This window comes from Denticeps clupeoides, chromosome 5, assembly GCF_900700375.1.
Source record: "Denticeps clupeoides chromosome 5, fDenClu1.1, whole genome shotgun sequence".
Lineage (NCBI taxonomy): Eukaryota > Metazoa > Chordata > Actinopteri > Clupeiformes > Denticipitidae > Denticeps > Denticeps clupeoides.
In genome coordinates, this window is record NC_041711.1 from 16650087 (window position 1) to 16669963 (window position 19877).

At 43.3% G+C, this 19877-nt stretch overlaps 2 protein-coding genes and 1 long non-coding RNA gene across 3 annotated transcripts; 1 reads left to right on the forward strand and 2 right to left on the reverse strand.

Annotated features, from left to right (window-relative positions):
* Positions 1 to 901: 901 nt before the first annotated feature.
* On the reverse strand, positions 902 to 3827 carry LOC114790427 (inositol polyphosphate 1-phosphatase-like). The gene is made up of 6 exons (XM_028980490.1): positions 3683 to 3827; positions 2819 to 3060; positions 2678 to 2738; positions 2398 to 2592; positions 2136 to 2307; positions 902 to 1706 (listed from the first exon to the last, which is right to left on the reverse strand). Exons 2-6 carry the CDS (start codon positions 3020 to 3022, stop codon positions 1169 to 1171), a joined length of 1170 nt encoding a protein of 389 aa, XP_028836323.1. The 5' UTR covers positions 3023 to 3060; positions 3683 to 3827; the 3' UTR covers positions 902 to 1168.
* Positions 3812 to 18180, forward strand: LOC114790429 (uncharacterized). The gene is made up of 3 exons (XR_003749801.1): positions 3812 to 3946; positions 17429 to 17738; positions 17890 to 18180. It is a non-coding gene; the product is annotated as an uncharacterized LOC114790429 (long non-coding RNA).
* On the reverse strand, positions 4316 to 5927 carry LOC114790428 (leucine-rich repeat-containing protein 3B). Its single transcript, XM_028980491.1, has 2 exons — positions 5801 to 5927; positions 4316 to 5626 (listed from the first exon to the last, which is right to left on the reverse strand). The coding sequence occupies exon 2, from the start codon at positions 5616 to 5618 to the stop codon at positions 4551 to 4553; it is 1068 nt and encodes a 355-aa protein (XP_028836324.1). The 5' UTR covers positions 5619 to 5626; positions 5801 to 5927; the 3' UTR covers positions 4316 to 4550.
* Positions 18181 to 19877: the final 1697 nt, after the last annotated feature.

Consider the following 19877-nt stretch of genomic DNA (forward strand, 5'->3'; position numbering starts at 1 on the left):
CTATCGTGGCCTGCAGACCATTTTGAAAACTGCATGCATGCAATTTCAAAATGTGGATTTATACAAAATCAGCATTTCAAGGTGTAACGTACACATGCAGTTGTTCAACCAGTCTTGAGGTGTAGAAACCCCGGCTCTGTGGTGCAATGGATAGTGCATTGGACTTCTAGCCATTCAAAGGTTGTGGGTTTGAGTCACTTTACTTTAGGCCTAGCGGCTAAGGAAGCAGCCCCATAATCAGAAGGTTGCCCGTTCAAATCCCAATCCGCCAAGGTGCCACTGAGCAAAGTACTGTCTCCACACGCTGCTTCGGGGCGCCTGTCATGGCTGCCAACTGCTCAACCAAGAGTGATGGTTAAATACAGAGGACACATTTCGTTGTGTCACTGTGTGGTGGTGGTAGGATGCTAGTAGCCTAAGGGGTAACACACTCGCCTATGAACCAGAAGACTCAGGTTCAAATGGCACTTTGTGTCCCTGAGCAAGACACTTAACCCAAAGTATCTCCAGGGGGGGACTGTCCCTGTAACTACTGAATGTAAGTCGCTCTGGATAAGGACAACTTTCATTAGGAGATAACATCTGGCAGGTTCACCACAAGCCAAGACGTTCACTGTATCATAAAAAAGGGGCAGTGGTGTAACCTAGTGGTGAAGGAAGCAGCCCCATATTCAGAAGTTCGAATCCCGATCCACCACTGAGGTGCTACTGAGCAAAGCACCATCCCCACACACATTATGTTGTGTCACCATGTGCTGTGCTGAGTATCACAATGACAATCACTTCACTTTAAAGAGAGGATGCTATAAAAACTATTTAATAGTATTTAAGGGACCTTTTTTAAAGCAGTGAGACCTTGGCCCCGCCAATCTTCATGTCTGGCACGTGTGTGATAGTTTCGAATGCAGCTTGTTTGGATTTCTGCCATCTGGTTCAAAAATCCAATGGAAAACCCAAAAGGAATGGATTACAGTGTTTTTTTTAAATATATTTCCCTTTTCCCCACACTTTTCAAACATACATGCAAGAAATAGCAGCCAAAACAATGACCATACATTCTGCAAAACACAGAAAAATAATAAATAAATGTATAATACATATTAAATATGTATAGCACATAATACATATTGTATAAATACAAACAAATGCATAATAAAAAAGAAAAACATTAATCCATCCTAATTGTAGAGAGGAGCTGTATCACAGCATCCAGATCAGACTTAGACCTGTAAGCAATTAAGCCCCCTTTGTTGGACCACTTATCCACTCCTGAAGCTTCAAGCACTGGGATGTTGTAAACCAGCTCCGGCTGTTCTTCTGGTCTCCCACACTGCCTCTTCTTCAGGCATTCTTTCAGGTCGGCCACTCCACCCCCCATGGAGCAGAGGATTGCATGCGGGGAGCAGCTGTCCCATCTGTAAGTGGAGTCCTTAGTAAACAGGTACACATCCACTAGGCCTAGAATTACGCAGAGAGCCTTGTAGCCAGCACCTGATGCATAGTAGACACCAGCCACACAGTTCTCCTGAAACAGGGCCTTCACTCTCTTTGACTCTCGAGTGCTCAGCACTGCTGAGATTTTAAGACCTTCACATATGGCGGACGGTTCAATTGGTTCACCCTTCATTTGCTCATCAGTTCTGGATGTGAGGGAGTTTATGCTGCGAAGACCATCTGAAATTCCCCAGAAGTATCTGCCAGTCCACCTACAGTATAAGTGAAAAGCAAAAGTGAAAAAAAAAGTGTGTCATTGTGGGACACTTTAGCACAGCACACGTTGCACACTACATAATGTGTCCTCTGCATTTAACCCATTGGTGAGCAGTGAGCAGCCACAAAAGGCACCCGGGGAGCAGCGGCAGTTTGGGATTCGAACCGGCAACCTTATGATTATGGGTCTAATAAGACACATACAAACATTAACTGTGGCCATTGTTTCATTAATGTTACCAGTTTGAGTTGTACTTCTGAACAGCAGCCATTGTTAAACTGTTTAAATTTGTTGTTACTTAGTAGCTCAGTGGGTAACACAATCACTCATATCCCTGAGCAAGGCACTTAACCCTGAGTGTCCTCTGCATATCCTCTGGATATGGGCGTCTGATGCCATAAAAGTAAATGTAAAATAAACGTACCCTTTGATTGAATCCAGTACAGCAAAAGGCTGGTTGATGACACCCATTACAGGCACTCCAGAGTGCAGGTCATACACCCCAATTAGTACGGTGACACACTGCAGTCCATGTCTGTAGATGTCATCCTCTGGCACAGAGTCACTGATTCCTTTAATGTACTGATATGTGGAATCTGTGGAAAACAACCACCAAGCACATTCCTGTCACAGCAGACCCACAAATGTGCGGAAAACGTGCAAAAACAAAAAGAGCTTGTGGCTACCTATTGGATCTACCCAGATCCCAAGACTGTGGAGTGGGACGTCTACAGCACCCGTGTGCAGGTCTGGGATGATGATATCCTGGTGGGCAGCAAAGGCCAGAGCTTCTGCGGCCTCCATGTTGCCATCCAACACTTTACTAAGCAGACTGCTGGTGTCTTTCTCAGTGTCACCCAGTCTCACATGGATCTTCTCCCCTGTAACCCGTAATACCAGCGAAATAAGGGTAAAGCTATAGCTGCATATAATACTGATAAATGTAATTATGATGGGTATAATTACCTAACCCATTCATAAATTCATTTGTTTCCTCTCCGAATATGCTGTTTTCAAGGCCTGGGAACTGGAAACACATTAACAAAAAGCACAGTTGCTGAATGTTCAAACAAACGACCCACGACCGACTTCAGACGGCTGTTTTACCTGTTTCCCGATATCATGCCTAATGACCTCCTGAACCAGAACATCCGCGAGAGTCTTGAAGTCGGCAGCACATGTTCGTTTTTGGCTGTCGTTTTTCTTCTCCTCGATCAGCAGACTGAAGAGCCTCTCTTCCTGTCTGCAGGAGCGTGCAATGTTAGCTGCCTTCTCAGAGGCCTGAATCAGAGCCACCATCAACTGGGACATGACAGCTTGGCGGCGGCGAGGACGTCATAAGTGAGAATCTAAAATAGGGTACAGGAGAGGTAGATAATTAAGACGGACAGACCATGCATTATTAGTGCAGCTTTGAATCACACCTTCTACACATGACATGGAGTATTCTTGCCCCTTTCCTATTGAAATATCTAATATTTTTCTTGAAAGGTCACCTTTTTCATTTCATTTACAGCATTTATCATACGCTCTTATCCACCCCCCCTGTAGACACCCAGGGTTAAGTGTCTTGCTCAGGGACACAATGATAGTAAGTGGGGTTTGATCCTGGGTCTTCTGGTTCATAGGCGAGTGTGTTACCCTCTAGGCTACTACCACCCTATGGACGTGTGCGGCAACTCTGGCTGGCGATGCAGCACTAACGAGCTCTTCATCGTGCCTTAATTTCGTTCTCTGATGCAGACATCACAGTGCCGTGGATCTGTGCTCCTGAAGGCGGAATATTGACACGCCCCGCGGCCTGGAAACGAGCGGCCATGCACGTTCCCTTTCTGTTCAATCCAACAGACGTAAGCGTCTAAATCTTTGTGTTTCGTAAACATATGGTAGATGCTTGATATTTGTGAACGATGGCATAATAAGCGTTTGGAAAACGGTGTGCGTGTTTTGTTCAGTGGACGCATTACTCACAGCGTTGTCCTAACGGGGATTCTCTAACTCCGACCATCGCGAGAGCGAGAGAACGACGTCATCACCACGCGCCTCTCGTCGTGTTGTCTCGTCTCATGCTGATGACGACATCGTCCGGTCCCCGTCCACGGTTGCAGTAAAATTCCAATTCGCAGAGTTCGCTTCAAAGGGAACTAACGCCGATAAACAAAACCAGCCATTATTAGCGCCACAGGCGAATTAAAATGAGCCAGAAAGGAGTCGACATATGTTTTCCCAAAGCAGGTAAAATGGAGCATGTTTTAGGTCCAAGTGAAATACAATTATTAATACAGAGGGCAATGTAAATGCACCACAGCTTATTATGCACAGAGTCGTGTTTATATTCCTACAGTGGGACATAATGCTGTCTAGTAAAATGAAAGTTAACATATTGACAAATAAATTACATTTTTAATAATTATTTGTAATCAAAATGCATAGGAAAAATACATACATGCATGATATATGAGGCTGCCTTTTGCCTCTATACAAAAACCAAAACCCAATCACAGTGAAAGGACAGGGTTCTACTGAATCAAGAATACAGATCACACTGCTGCTCATACATTATTAAGCACAAGCAGACACAGAGCAAAGTGTGAGCCAGCCTGCTGGAAAAAAAAAACAACTGTATAATGCTGGTAGCTGGTTTTACTTGTTATGGCCAGTTAAACCGCATGAAACCAAACTTGCCGGTCAACACTGGTCTCATCTCATCTGAAAGCAAGGCTGAGCCTCCTGAACCAGTTTAAGTTGGTCGCGCTGTTCTTACGATCTGCCCATTGATTTTTGTCTGGTTGGAGTTTAATTAGACTACCTTTGTATGGCAACTTGGTCAAATGGAGATCTAGCTCTGGGAATCATATGAGATATCACTTCCTCCCTCAGTCCAGTGCTTCTCCCTTATTCGTTTTTTCCTCTTCCTTTCCGCCATGACGATAGCTGCCACCACTGTTATCACCACGGTGACAGTGATTATAAGCACTGTGACAGTCTCTGCAATGCACAGCCCCGCATCGACGTCTATCAGCTTGTCGCCGTGGAGCTCGGCTGGCTCTGTGCAGGTTAGGTTATAGTAGTCGTCCAGGAAGAAGCGCTGGACACTCTGGAGCTTGTGGAAGACTCTCTGGAGGTCACAGTCGCAATGCCAGGGGTTGTTCACAAGCAGGATGTGGGTGCTGTAAGTGTGGAAGCTAAGGAAAGTTTTGAAATGAATAGTGGTGAGATTGTTGCTCGCAAGGTTCAGTAAAGCCAGACTGGTGAGGGGTGTGAACACGCCAATGTTAATCTCACTGATGATGTTGCCCTGAAGACTGAGAACTTCCAGAGACTTTAGCATAGAGAAGATGCCGTTCCTCAGCTTCTGTAAGCGGTTGGCATCGAGGTGTAGCTGTCGCAGTGTACTCATGCAGCCAAAAGCCCTCACTGGGATGGAGTGAATGGTGTTGTGACTCAGGTTCAGCCTTACCAGACCATCTAAGTGCTGGAAGCTCCGGGTGTCCAACACGGACAACTTGTTTTCAGCCAGCAGCAGTTCCTTCAGAGAGCCCAAACCCAGGGAGAATCCCTCTCTTAGATGAGAGAGGTGATTTCGACTAAGGTCAAGTTTCTGCAGGTTCTCCATTGTCAAGAAAGCTCCATCAGTCACAACACTAATGTTGTTGTCATGTAATAGCAAAGTTTTAATTCTGCGTGTGTTCTGGAAGGCTGCTCTTGGGATGCTCATCAGATGGTTATTGGACAAGTCCAAGAGCTCTGTGAAAGGTGGCAGGTGAAGAGGGAGGTGAGAGAGGTTGGCACTTGCACAGTTGGCAAATTTAAACTCCTCCTGGCACTGGCAGCCATTTGTACAGTGGTGAAGGAAGGTCTTGTTGTGAGCCTCCACCAACAGAGGAAGAACCCAAAGGAGATGCATAGTTAAACCTGCCCAATGAAAGCAAAAATAATTTTGAAAATGACACAATTGCGACTAAGAGGCATGGTTACCACAGTAAAATACAGGCCACAGAACACACACACACACACACACACACTGAAAGCCAGGAATCTGATAGACTGAAAGATTAGAGAGAAGGAATGAACACAGATCCACCATACCTGTGCGAGGCAAACGACAGGAGCGCAGAGCGCGACCCCTCACTACGTCTGTCAGCAGAGTGAGCGCTGCAGGTGGAAGGCGTGTGCGCAGGGCCTTGGGGATGGAGTGAGGTGCTATTGTGCAGAGGGCAGCTGTTGACAGGGGAGAGAAAAGCGAGAGACAGGGTGCATCAATAATTCACCTAGCTGCAGGGACAAGGGAAGGATGCAGATGGGCTTTAATGCCTGCTAACTGAAACCTGAAATTATATACATACACATATAAACATACATATATAGATTTTGCACTTTAATCTGTCAGCGTCTGAGAAAATCCTTACATAATCCTTCTCTTAATCTGTACATCCTGTTGGCATTTGCATTTGCCAGATTCTCAGAAGCACATCTCTTTGTTGTTCCTTTCCATTTCCTTAGCAGAGCATCACACTCGTTGTAGAATGAGGAGTGGGATCCACTTATCGTTTTCCTTATTTTTTCCTCCCATTACGATCAGTCAGGAAAAGTTCAGGGAGGCTGAATGACATGTAGCAAATCTGATAACCTTCATGGTCCTCTCCATCCAAGTGTGAAATTAGGGCAGTTCCCAAAGCCGCAGTCTTTTACCATCTGTAACGTTCTCAGTTCAGCTTTCCATGGACGACCATTTCAAGATCATCATTATTGCCAAATGTTCTTCTAGTGCCACCGTATCAGTCCACAGCACCAGTGATCATGCACTACATTGGTCACATGACCTATGGGGATCAGGTGTCTGTTTTTTTATGGGGGGGGCAGGGAGTAAGGTTTTGGATTTCATGCCTGGACTTGTGTCCAGCACTTTACTAGTATACTGCTGTCTACAATCTACTAGGTCAACTTGTGACCCAGAAACGTCAAGCAAAGCAAACGACACCGGATGGTATGTAAAATGCCACAACAATATAGAATGATTCAGAAGTCAGTCTTCTGGTGAGGAACATCATTCTAAATACATTTTAATATATGCTAATTAAAGATCTCAAAGTCTCTGAATAATTTATTATATTGAAACAAACGATTAATCATTAAACCAGACCCTGGAAACGTTTGCATTATTAATTAATCATCTTCAGCAGACCTTAATTTCAGCATAATTCCATAATTAATTGTTACCCATTATTAATGTATTGTGTATTGCATATTCAAAATACCATGCATTTGAAAATAATGCAGCAGAACGTAACCCTACCTGCAAAGCACTAGCTTTTCTGAAGCCGCTTTGATAGCCTCAGGGGACGGACGGGTGGAGTTGGCTCTCAGGCTTGGTTCTGCGCCCACTGCCTTCGGTCTGTCCTTGCAGTAAATATGTCTGCTTAGTGCAGAAATGCTGATGTTCCGTGTGACCTGGGATTACGGTGTAACCCAACCTTTGCTGAGAGCAACACTGCAACATAAACATCTCTGCTGCCAGCTGCATGGAAATAAAAGCCCTGATGATGAGTTTGTAATCCCCAGCCTGGATTATACCATGGTGATGAAATGCTCTCTGTATCTCTCACTGCCACGGTATTGTCAGTACAAGTCCAGATCTGCACTATCACCTATCTGGGGTTATGCTGAGTTCAGGCACTGTGTTGAAAAGCAACACTGTCGTATGCATTGTGACGTGCAAAAGGTGAAATTATTAACAATGCAAGTCACTGTAAACAGAAGACTGTCAGTATTTTGGCTGGAAAATAGATGATATGGATAGTTGGGTTTCTTTGGTCTTTTGTTCTCATCCCTAAATTCTGTAGGGAGGGAAAAATTACATTTTTTGGGATGTATTTAACAGTGTTCTTTATAAATTTACATTAAGAAAAAAAGAAGAGCAAACAAGGGACAACTTTTAACATGATGCTCTCCAAAGCAGGGAGCTTTTGTTGTGGCAGCATTTCACACTCTTGGCTTCTCTTGAGCACTGTAAGTATGACAAGTCACTCACATTAATGAGCATCTAATGATAATGACAATAGTGAAAAAAACAGATCCTTAATTTTCTCCTGCCAGAAAAAATACAAAATATGTTATTTGCACTGGGTTTTTCAAAACAGCCTCAATCTTAGTCTCCATAATTGAGTTGGTGCTTCCAAGCTTTTGATAGGAAGTGTACATTGTGAATGTATAGACATTTGGAATGTTGATTATCGAACTTGTCGTTATGGTCTGACCCAACTGTTTCAAAAGCAATGGTTGCATATCTGGGGATTAAAACGTTGACAGATTACAGAATTTTAAGGCCAAATGGCTGTTTATATTTAATCTTTGTACAGGCCATTAACAGCTTTGGTATAGGAATTTTTAAAGAAAGCTAATGAATGCATTTTGATGGAGCAAGAGCTGCAGTTCTGAGGCGCAGCAGCAGGTGGCACTAGAATCTCACACGTGGAGTGGCAGCATAACATTACTGCACTTCAGTATTCCTCCGCTGTATTTTAATTTAACAGCAGAGCATAAAGAACCTCGACTGTGAGGTGGCCTTACGTCGGTGTAATGACCCTGGCAGTCGATGAATAGTCTGAGGGTTAAGCGCATGACAGAGATTAAATATTATAGCAGTACACAATCGAGCAATAAACTCCTCATATAGCTGCATCGTGCTGGTCTGGGTGAAAACAGGGGAAGGGAATCTAAAACATGAATCAAAAGTGTCGGAGAGATGAGAAACAGCCTTATGATGAAATGAAATAAAATACAGGGACTTTTGAGGTATCGAACAAAGTGTCGTATGAAAGGGGGACTGCCCTTTCACCAAAACTCAAATAACGTGAGAATCAAGGCTCTGAGCATACTGAATGTTTTTGAATTTTGAACTAATCAGCCTCTATTTGATGACTGACAATGTACAGTGTTGGAGTTCTGGCAGTGAGTATAAAAGCTATAATGGCTTTATATATATCTTTGCGTAACATTTTAGCTGTTGGCTCTCATTAAAACAAAGGGTTGCATATCACACAGGAAGAAATGTGAATCCTTTGAATAAAAAAACATATTAGAGCACAGCTATGCAAGGCATAGAGACAATAATGTAACTCCTATTCCACCCATCCTTGCCTGCTGCTCGTCCTAACTGTACAGCGGCTGAACACAGGACTGTGACTGGGAGATAGAAAATGCCAGGCATCTATCATCCACACTGATGATTCAGAGGAGAAGCAATTGAACAGTCTCAGGCTAGATATAAAAGAAATTAGCAGATGCTCTGCTGCAGTCATTAAATGGATGCCTGGAAGCTGTAGTGTATACTGTGCTGATAAAAATGTGCCTGGCATCAGTGCTGAGGTTAGTTTTCTTCCTTTTTAAAATATTTATTTTAATCAACAGACCATGAATAGACAACATTTACGACACAAAGAATTTCTGCAGAATGCTTGGATATAATTGAATTGATTTGACCCCTTGTTAATGCCCTCTATAGCTTACTGCTCTCTATAGCCTATCCTTGCTAAACAGCCAGGGTTTCAAAGTCTGTGTCAGAATCGAAGAAGTCCATATGCAATTACAGGTCTGGATCCAAAATATAATGTTGGTTAATTAAGCGCAGATAAAGCGCTAATAATTAATGTGTACTTAATGTTGTCAAGCAGCAGAGGTGCTCAAGAAGAACAACACTCATCTTTAACAAGCACTCGAGAAGCTGAGATGGTTAACCCAGATGAGCAATGAACCTGACAATCCAGAGCAGGAAAAGGGGAGATTAGACCAGAACAGAGAGAGAACGAGAGAGAGAGAACAGGGGAGAAAACCAAACAGCCAGCAGTGAATGCAGAGAAATGTCAGTGTGTAGACTTGGTGATTCACAGGCAAATATTTAGATTCTCTTCTTTTTGGAGAAACAGACTACATCAGTGCGTCACAGCAAATTGAGGATGAGGGCAAAGCTCTGACTCAGTGGTCCATCTGTCTGTTGAAGTGGAAAAAAATATCTCAGGACTGAAGATGGAGGAAAGTATTCATCCCTGTGCATAACTTGAGCTTTGTCTTTCCTCTTATTGTGTCCTACTTCACCAGAATATCACAGTAAATATCAGAATCAGAAAGGCTGGATTGAAGTGACACACACACATGCACACATGCTAAAATTTTGTGTATCCATGTTCTCAATGAGGTTGCCTTTTTAATCAGGCCAAACAGAAGGGTTTTCCTCAAAAGGGCTCAGTTTTTCATTCTTTATAAGAAGCCCTCAATGCTCAGTGCATACAGCAATCTCTGAACTCTAGAATATTTACTGAGGGCCTGTGTTGGTGTGCATTCGTCAGAGGGAAGAAATGAGAGCTCTGATCTCAGAAAAGAGATTCAGCTCTGTTGTCTTTCCTGAGGTTTGCATGTGAGGGGTGTGTAGAGTCCTTCACAATGCTGGTGGCTTTCCAGATGCAGCGTATGTGGTAGATATCCATTATGGAGGGAAGAGACTCTGATGATCTTCTCAGCTGTCCTCACTATCCGCTGTAGGGTCTTGCGTGCTGCTATGGTGCAGTTCCCAAACCAGACAATGATACAGCTGGTTAGACTGCTCTCAATGGTCCCTATATAGAAGGTGGTGAGGATGGGTGGTGGGAGATGGGCTTTCCTCAGCCTCCGCAGGAAGTAGAGACGCTGCTGGGTTTCTTGGCTGTTGAGCTGGTGTTGAGATTCCAGGAGAGGTGAATCTTGGTTTTCTGTGTTCCCTGCTGCAGTATCTGTAATGCCCGGAGCCATTGGGTATTCACAGCCGGTGCCGTGTCCTGAGTAATCTCATCTGAAGTCAATTAGGCATGATTACTCAGGACTCCCTAAAAGCAGTTCGGCAGCACCTCACTCGACACATGCCTGCGGGTTAGTTTTAGTTTGGTCCCTTTGTTCCATTTTTTTGCCCCTCGTGCCGTTTTTGTGTTGTTTTTATAATAAAACCCTTTATCCAAGATGTTCCATTTCTGCATTTCCTTCCCTCGTCAGCCCTCAATCGTGACAACATCAGAGATATTAAGTGTTGAGAAAAAAAATCAGCTCTTTGAACTCAAAGACCTGAGTTTAGACTGCAGATTGGGCTGTTTTAATGCTCTGGGATAATGTGACTGAGGACAAAGGGGCCTTTGTCTTTCCACTCCTGCGAGGAAAAGTGGTAGATCACCACCATCTGATGAAAGAGAGAGAGAGACAGACAAAGAACCAGAGGGAGCAACAGAGATGAAATATGGAAATATGAAAGAACAAACACATTCCACTGTCTGATACTGAGGCACTGGCGTAATCTTGAAAGTCAAGCTCCCAGGTGTTCCGTGGGAGAAGTGGAAGAGTTCTTGGTATGAACATGCTTGCACTGATAAGAAACTGTAAAAAAAAACAAAAAAAAAGGCTTTTATGTCATCATTCCAAAATTGCCCTCCCATGTCTAGTATAAACTCGCTGGCCAGCCTGCATCCTCATGCCTTGGCCTCTTTATTTGATTCATCTGCCTCTGCAGCCAGTTTGTCTGCATCATAGACAGGTTTCAGTGTCTGAATTGCAACATCTGGTCAATAATCTTTAACGGCAAGATACAGCTAAAGAATCAGTCAGTGTAGCTTTTGGACTTCAACAACACATTCAATTTTACATTTTTTCAACGCTGAAACAAATCGTTACTGAAGAAATAGCCGTTCATAGAAGCCTACCTACTGTATTTTGTGTTGGAATTTATCGTCCTCTACGGGCTTCACCCATTAGGGGTCACCGCAGTGGATCAGCATGTCTGGTTGACATGGCAGAGGTTTTATGTCGGTTTCCCTTCCTGGCAGAACCCTCCCCATTTACCCAGGCTTGAGAGTGGCACTAGGAAATGTACTGTGATGTGCATAGTGGTAGTAGCCTAGTGGGTAACACACTTGCCTATGAACCAGAAGACCAAGGTTCAATAAATGCCGTAAATGTAAATGTAAATATGACGTGGCGGGGTTTATCCAGCAATTTATCTGAAAGACAATTCTGAAAGACAATATCATTTGACCATCAAATCTTGCCTTTAAACAGGATCAAAACCATGTGACAAGGTCCTTCTGCTGTGGGGAACAGGAATACTTGCAGCTTTTGTGATAATACAGATTTGTGTAAGGAGATGTTATTTGTTATTTGAACTCAGCATTTTAAATTGTAAAATGAAAATGTCTGCAGTACTATAGTAAAGGATAAAGCAAGGTGGAGGGTCAGAGCACCAATGTTTTTGAATGTGCTAAAGAGAACTGTATTTACTAAAATGTGTAATATTGTGCCTGGGTAAACGGGGAAGGTTGCATCTGATCTGCATGTTTGTGGAAACCACCGTCTTTTTCTAGGGCTTTTTTTCCAATTAGTGCAGCCATGTTTGGTATCTCTATGAATGTGCACTTGGGATAATTCATCATCCCATGGGCTGGGATGAATTATCCATGTTTAAGTCAGCCAGACCGGACTGTATGTTGTGTTGAAGGCAGAAGCTTTTGAGTATCTGACAAGGGCACAGAGCCGGAGTATTGTGTAGGCTTATCTACATCTTTTGAAGTTTCAGTTCCCATCGTGGGTGCACTGTGCTTCGTTTTGGTGGCAGCGGTGCTGGAGCTACAGACGTTGAAGATTTCTGTATTTAATCAAGCCACCAATGCGTAGCTTTTGGTATTACCAACCAGAAAATTAATGGGATGTATACGCTGTTCTAGATAAAGAATGAGCTGCAAGCAGTGGAGGAGACACTGACGTATACACCCCCAATTCAATCGGGCCAAATGGAAAGCAACTCAGTTTTTTCATGTATTTCTTCTCCCGTGTTTCCATTGGACAGTCATAGCATTTTGCAGGGTGGGCACCCAAGCCCCCCGTGGTCACACCTCTGGTGAGCAGAGAATTTTCCTGAAAGATAAATCCTTTGTAGGACAGGTTCTTCCAAGTTGGGCCCTTCAGAATCAAGGCAAGATTCATTCTTAACATTTTGAAGACATGTATCAGTCATTGAAATGACTGATATTACTGATATTAGCATCCTTCAAAGTCCTTAGGGTAACTGAAAGGAGCATGATCTGCTCCTTAATTGTGAACCTAATATAGTCAATTTAGAGAATATATCTTTGAACATGCACTCATTCTGTACATGTGTAATATGTGTGTCAGATTTTTAGCTTGCGTTTCTTGTAGGATGTGGGAGCGAGAGACTGGGCAGCAGTGGGTGTTTTACCTATAATTGGCTTCCTGTTCCAGTCTTAAAGCACTCAGCTGTCACTTCCTATCACATCAAGTCACCGGGAAAGGCTGTCACTCCCTCCCATTGGTGCCCTTCCTTCTTCCACTGCTGTAACATTTCACCATGTTCCTGCATTCTCTTCAAGGAATCATTCTAACGACAGTTAGCCTTTTAATATGTTGTTTAATAATAAATGTATTGTACATGAATGTAAGCCTTTTGATTATTTTCATCTGTTCATATACATAGTGCCAGTACCAAGGACTATACACTGACACAGACGTTTGGAGGCATGATGGGCATGAAAAGTTCAAATGCGCTTGCCAGGAAATTAAATTCAACTCCAAGCTGGGAAATGAATAACCCCCTGATTCAGCCAATCCCAAAAAACATCAACCTATCCTGACATGAAGCAAAGATACCTCCACCTTATGGAGTGGACATCTTTGAGAATAGTCTCTGTGGGATTCAGTCACATAATTCACATGGACAACCACAACTTTTTAATAAAACCATGATCACACTGCAGGGATCAGCTTAGGCTCTGTGGTGACATGGTGACACAGATTTGACAGACAATTGTGTGTGTGTGTGTCCTGTTGTGGGCTGGCATCCTGCCCTCTGCGAATCCGTACCCTGAGCCCAGTGTCCCGGCCTCTGTGACCCTCAGTAGGACTAAAAAGTTCTTTAATGTAATATAATAACTATATCTGTTTTTAAAAATGCCTGAAATTGAATGGCTTACATTATTGAGTTTCTGTTGCTCTCTTATGTGTGTTTGGCTGTCCTCTCTACTCGTCTCCCCTCCCTCTGTCCCTGAGACAAAGCCGCAGTCAATGCCCAGTGAAGTGTTAACGCTGAGAATCCCTATCAAAATATTATGAGTGGATCTCTTCCTCGCTCCTGTTGTTTATGTTTCCTTCTGGCGGTCTACCAATCAGAAAGCATTACTGTGAACCATATCTGGTGAGTCTGGGTCATTCCATTAGGAAAAACAAAAAATAAAATACCTAAAAAGTAACTAGAAAAAAAGAAAGTGAAACATCTCCACCACTTTCCTTTTTTTCGGAGAATCTGTCCAGACTGCAGAAAGAGGCAGTGCAATAAAAAAAACAAACCCAACCATCATCTCCGTTTCTGACTGTGGATCCGTGCCAGACAGTAAACTGTAAACATGGCCCATAACTGCAATAAATGGGATCGTTTTCTTCGGCTTGTTAAATGTAATTGGAGTCGCGATGATGTCCAAAGTCAAAAAGGACTGATGTAAAAAAAACATCTTTACTCAGAACATTGTCTGGGTCATAATTATTGACAATGTGAAGAAATAAAAAGTTTTTTTGCTATTTACCTAGAGTGAGAAACTTTTTATGACCGTGTGGGACTAAAATAAAAGGGCAAAGAAAAGCAAGGTTTTGATGAGGATTAATTAAATCCATTAAATCCAATACAACCCAGCATGTGAGAATGAGCAAAACTTTACTCATGTATGAGTAGCGTTACTCCAAAAATAATAACATTCAAGTTCAGTGAGCACAGTGGCCTCTATCAAATGTAAGTAGAAGAAGTTCAAAACCACCAGGTTTTGGCTTCTAGAAGGACAACCATCTGTGCAGCAATCCACAGCAATCCTGTATGGTAGAGTCGCGAAATGGAAGCCACTCCTTAGTAAAAGGCACATGGCAGCTCATCTGCTGTTTGCCAAAAGGCACCAGAAGGACTCTCAGAAACAAAATTCTCTGGTCTGATGAGACAAAAATGGAAACCATTGGTGTTAATGGCAGGCGTCACATTTGGAGGAAACCAGGCACCGTTAATCACCAGGTCAACACCATCCCTACAGTGAAGCATGGTGGTGGCAGTATAATGCTGTGGGATGTTTTTCAGCTGCAGGAACTAGTCAGGATAGAGGGAAAGATGACTGAAGCAATGTACAGACATCCTGGATGAAAACCTGCTCCAGAGTGCACTTGAACTCGATTCATCTTTCAGCAGGATATTGACCATAAATACACAGCCAATATATCAAAGGAGTGGCTTCAGGACAACTCTGTGAATGTCCTTGAGTGGCCCAGTCCAGACTTGAATCTGATCGAACATCTCTGGAGAGATCTTAATGTGGCTGTTCACTGACATTTCCCATCCAACCTGATGGAGCTTGAGAGGTGCTGCAAAGAAGAATGGGCAAATCTGGTCAAGGATAGGTGTGCCAAGCTTGTGGCATCATATTCAAAAAGCCTTGAGGCTGTAATTGCTGCCAAAGGTGCATCGACAAAGTATTGAGCAAAGGCTTTGAATACTAATGTTCATGTGATTTTTTAGCTGTTTAATTTTTCAAATCCCTAAGACTTTTTCCTGTGGTTTTTATGCGGTTTTGTGAGTAGAATTCTTAGGAAAAAATTTATTAAAATCCTTTTGCAATAAGGCTGTAATGGCACCATTTCATAAAATGTTTACAAAAGCTTAAAGGCTCTGTATGAATCACTTGAATTCTGTATTCTTTCTGTAACCTTTGATTTTTAGCACTGGACACAGTCGCATCTGCCATTTTTTATTCCATGTCTGTGCTGTTTGAGGACGTTTTTTTTGCTGTTATGGCATCACATATGTGTGAAACTGTGTCATGTGATTATTGTTTCTACGTCTGAATGGGAAACAGTGTCATGTGTTAGATCAACTGGCAGCATCTTTCTAGCAAAAATAAAGCATATAAATGTTTTTTTTTTTAAATATTAAGTCGAGTGTTACCCAATGTAGAGTTGTAAGAGTAGAGTTTCTCATTCTCAAATGTACTCAAGTAAAAGTAAGAAGTATGGCATTGTAAACCTAATCTTAGATGTACTTCTTCTAAGTGGAAAATGAAAAAAAAAGCTACTTAAGAAAATGTAACAGAGTAATTGTAACTCGTTACTACCCACCTCTGTACAAAAGGTAGCAGGCTCAGTGGTACCAGGTTCCCTGCTGCAGCCTCCTTACTTATCAGACGCCCTTATCCAGAGCGACTTATAACCAGTAGTTACAGGGACAGTCCCCCCTGGAGACACTCAGGGTTCAGTGTCTTGCTCAGGGAATGGTAGTAAGTGGGGTTTGAACCTAGGTCTTTGTGGTCTTCTGGTTCATATGTGAGTGAGTTTCCTACTATGCTTATGCTACCAAATACTTCCTTACTTCCTTTGCCTCTGTGTTTTGGAGGTAATTGACTTATATGTGATTGTGGGGGAGGAACTGTGTATTTATACTGTTATACTGCCCCATGCTTGAGTATAAATCGACTAGATTGTCAAATCTAAAATTACATTTATTAGAAAATAAACCTGACCTGAAAGAAAACATCCCCTACCTGTGTTTCTGAGCTTATAAAAACAAAGAAAAGTGACTGCATATTTTGGCTGCCAAGTAACATGTGATGCTTGTTGCTTATTTGCAGTGTTGGGGAGTAGCGGAATACATGTACCGGCGTTACGTATTTACAATACAAAATATGGGTAACTGTATTTCGTTACAGTTATCGTTTAAATGAGTGATAATAAGAATGATTACACGGCGTTCTTTTCCTGTTTCATATGTTAGGCTATCCCCTCTCTATCTCCTCTCTAATTTTGGTTATTCCACGCTGCATGGACCACGGATAACACTGGTGTTCTGTCGAAACATGCTGCCTATCGAGTGGCGCTACCTAGCGGATCTGCGCATGCGCAGTCCCTCAAGCTTGCGCTCTGTTTCAGCGCCCCTAAATCCATGCTACCCCTGAAATTGTAAATAAATATGATTTAATTCACTATTACAACTTGATCTTTATACTCTTACAGTGCACATGGACTGAGTGTGTGTAAGGTGACTCGCCATCACCCGGTTTAACCTCGCCGCGCGGAACGGAGACGGCTGTAATTGGCCGCTTTCCGCCGCGAGGAAGGTGCGGTCCTAAAGAGGGTCAGATTTCTTGTGTAAGGCTACTTTTTATTTGAACTAAGTGATGGAATATGTTGGTGACCATAACAGTAAATTCCTCTTAATGGCATATTTTATGTTTGTCTTCCACTTTTCAGCTTTATAAATAAAGAAATGGGAAATGGGAAAAACAGGGCTTTTTTATTATCTGGGATTGCTACATTCATGTAGTTGTAAAAAGCATGACATTATATTAAGTAATCCAAAGTATTCCGTTAAGTTACTCACATTGAGTAACTTAACGGAATACGTTACAAACTACATTTTAGGGCATGTATTCTGTAATCTGTAACAGAATACATTTTAAAAGTAACCTTCCCAACACTGCTTATTTGTTATTTGTTTGATTTGTCTACACACTGGACCTAAAATGTGTGCTTTAGGTAATAAAATGCCTTGTGCCTACAGTGATAACAATATACAGTGAGGACGTTTCTGCCCAAAGATGTTGGAACATATATTGTGGTGCGTAGTTACCTGTTTCTCTGTTTTTTTTTTGTTTTTTTTTGTTACAGGAATGCAACCAAGAGCCGCACTGTGTCCTGTTGCTAAGTCAATACACTACCTTCTCTATCTGCAGCATGCTGAGAGGTATCCTGATGGCGCCCCCCTCACGGCAGTGCACCCCTGCTGTGCGGAGAGAGGACTACTGACAGCCTGTCACAGCGCCGGAGCCGCAGGGAAATGAACACATAAAACCGCACTAGCTCTCACTGTGGTTCGCTACAGCATGTCCCGAGACTCACCTTCAAGTGTGTGTCCGTATCACATCAACATCCATCCATTCATCCATCCATCCATCCGTGACCGTGACCTTGAACGCTGGTGGGCGGCGGCATTTCTCAACAAATGCTCTGACTTACTTAAATAAGCATTTTATTGCATTTGCAGATAACATATAACAAGCGACACATTTTTATTGTAACATATGAAATGAGTCAGTGCTGGATCATATGGTTGAGGGGCTTTTCTTCAGTTTCATGCGGACCCCGCAGGCACAGTCCCCAGCAATGGTGGCCCTGGATACGAATCTCATTGCCAGGATGTTCGGCTGCCCACCCCTCCGCTGCTAAAGATCACGTCACATTAGCTGATCACCCAGCCTGGTTAACAGAAGGTTTGGAAGGTCTCCTCTCTCCAGCGCTGCTTTTTTTTTTCATGGGGCACGTCAACAAGGGTCATAGTTAGCTGGTGTAGCTTCAGTAGCATAATCACAGGGATAGGAAATAAGTAGCATTAGCACAAAAAGGATTAGGGTCGGAGGACCAGCCGCTCAACTTCTTGTCGGTATGCAGATTCATTACCATCCTGAATGAGACAGGACACATCATCTTCATATTTATCTGACTGAGCTCGGTAACAGATTCAAATGAAAGGTTAATATTCTCATATATTCTGTAATATTTGTAGTTCTGTAATGAAAATGAAAAGTTTACCACTCAGATCAGAGGAGCTGCACTGGACTACATGAAATATGGGTGAACTTCCCTCTATCCAGATTTGTCACTAGGAGCCTGGCAGCGGGCAGCAGAGGGAGTATTCCTGTGCATGGGGACTGCGGTAAAGATCAGCAGAAGGCCTGACCGATGTTCCTTCCCTCCCCACCACGCTCATGACCAGGCAGCCACCGGAGACTGCCTTCAGACAGAACCCGCTAAAAGAACATAATCTCCCCGTCTCGTATCCCCCCGCCCGTCCTCCGACCACTTGGTCTCGGAGGGCTTTAGTTGTGGAGCCCCAGGGATCGTTCTGCCAGATAAAAATAATTCAGATTTATGCACAAGACAAAACACAAACAAACAAGAGTGAGCTTTGAAATGTATTTCAGGAAATGAAAATGCCAAAAAACCCCAACAACAGACATGTTCAGTTTAATAAAGCTTGAGCTGTGATGTTAAGCGCCTGTTGGTCATGGCAGGTTTGGATAAATCCTCCCAGCAGGTGATCTCCCCCCTAAAAAAACAATGGATCTGGGTGTCTGAGAAAGGGGGGTCTTCACAATTATGCCAGTATGAAGTTCAGCATTTGAATGCGATGCCAGCATGTAATGTGGCTGGAACCAGCAGTGTCTAATGGCTTCTTCTAACGTAACATCTGATGCTAAAGACCACCTTATGGAGCAATATTATCCTGAAAAGCTCCATAGTAAAGAAGTCAATGTGGGTACAGCGAGTGAGTGAGAGGGGAGTCAAGGCAGCGTAGCGGAAGTAAGCGGCATTGACAATCGCTGCAGCAGGACGGGGGACCATGGAGGACCAACAGGGCGGGAGGCTGGTGCAGGAAGTCTGTGTCTTGAGAGGCGTAGGGCTTCTGTGGAACATGCCATTCAATACACACAATGAGCTAAATAAAAATAAATAAACCGAGGGAGACAGAAGACGAAAATCAATAGACCAGATTCGTCGAGTGGGAAATGTGGGCACATTCTCAAGGACAATGTGGCCATCGTCTCTGTGAACTTCAGAGGATTGTTCTACAATAAAAAGAGGAAAAACACACACACAAAAAAAAAAGCCTTAACTTCATCGATTCTCTAAAATGTGACTGGCGATAGCGATCATTACCAAGCCTAAATTTGAACTGTGAAGTCAGCTGTCTCATGGAAAGCTCTGCTGGTTTGACATCAGCTCCCTTGTTCCCGCTGTGGCTGTGAAGACGCTTTTTTTTCCGAGGCTGTCAGGGCCCTGACTGAGGTGTCTGGTCCTGTTTGGATGTGCAGATGAGGCTTGCTGTCTGGACTGCAGGAGCCGAGCGGCCCCTGCACCCTGTCAGCTCTGCTCTCACGCAATGCCCGCCTGGCGCCTCTCTATTTCGCCGCTGACACCGCAAGCAAGAGGGTAGCGATTAGACACACTCTCCACAGGCACTGGCAGCGTGGAGGAACCGTATCAGCATCAAAATCATTCGAATGACTTTCAATTGAATTTCATGTTGACTATTGGTTTAAATCCGGGGCAGCCGAGG

Excerpts from the sequence above, each read along its gene's own strand:
- LOC114790427 (XM_028980490.1), bottom strand. The coding sequence starts at position 3,022 with ATGTCCCAGTTGATGGTGGCTCTGATTCAGGCCTCTGAGAAGGCAGCT. Across the intron at positions 2,739-2,818 it reads GGCATGATATCGGGAAACAG|TTCCCAGGCCTTGAAAACAG; the intron begins GTAAAACAGCCG and ends ATGTGTTTCCAG. Across the intron at positions 1,707-2,135 it reads GTACTGGATTCAATCAAAGG|GTGGACTGGCAGATACTTCT; the intron begins GTACGTTTATTT and ends CTTATACTGTAG.
- LOC114790428 (XM_028980491.1), bottom strand. The coding sequence starts at position 5,618 with ATGCATCTCCTTTGGGTTCTTCCTCTGTTGGTGGAGGCTCACAACAAG.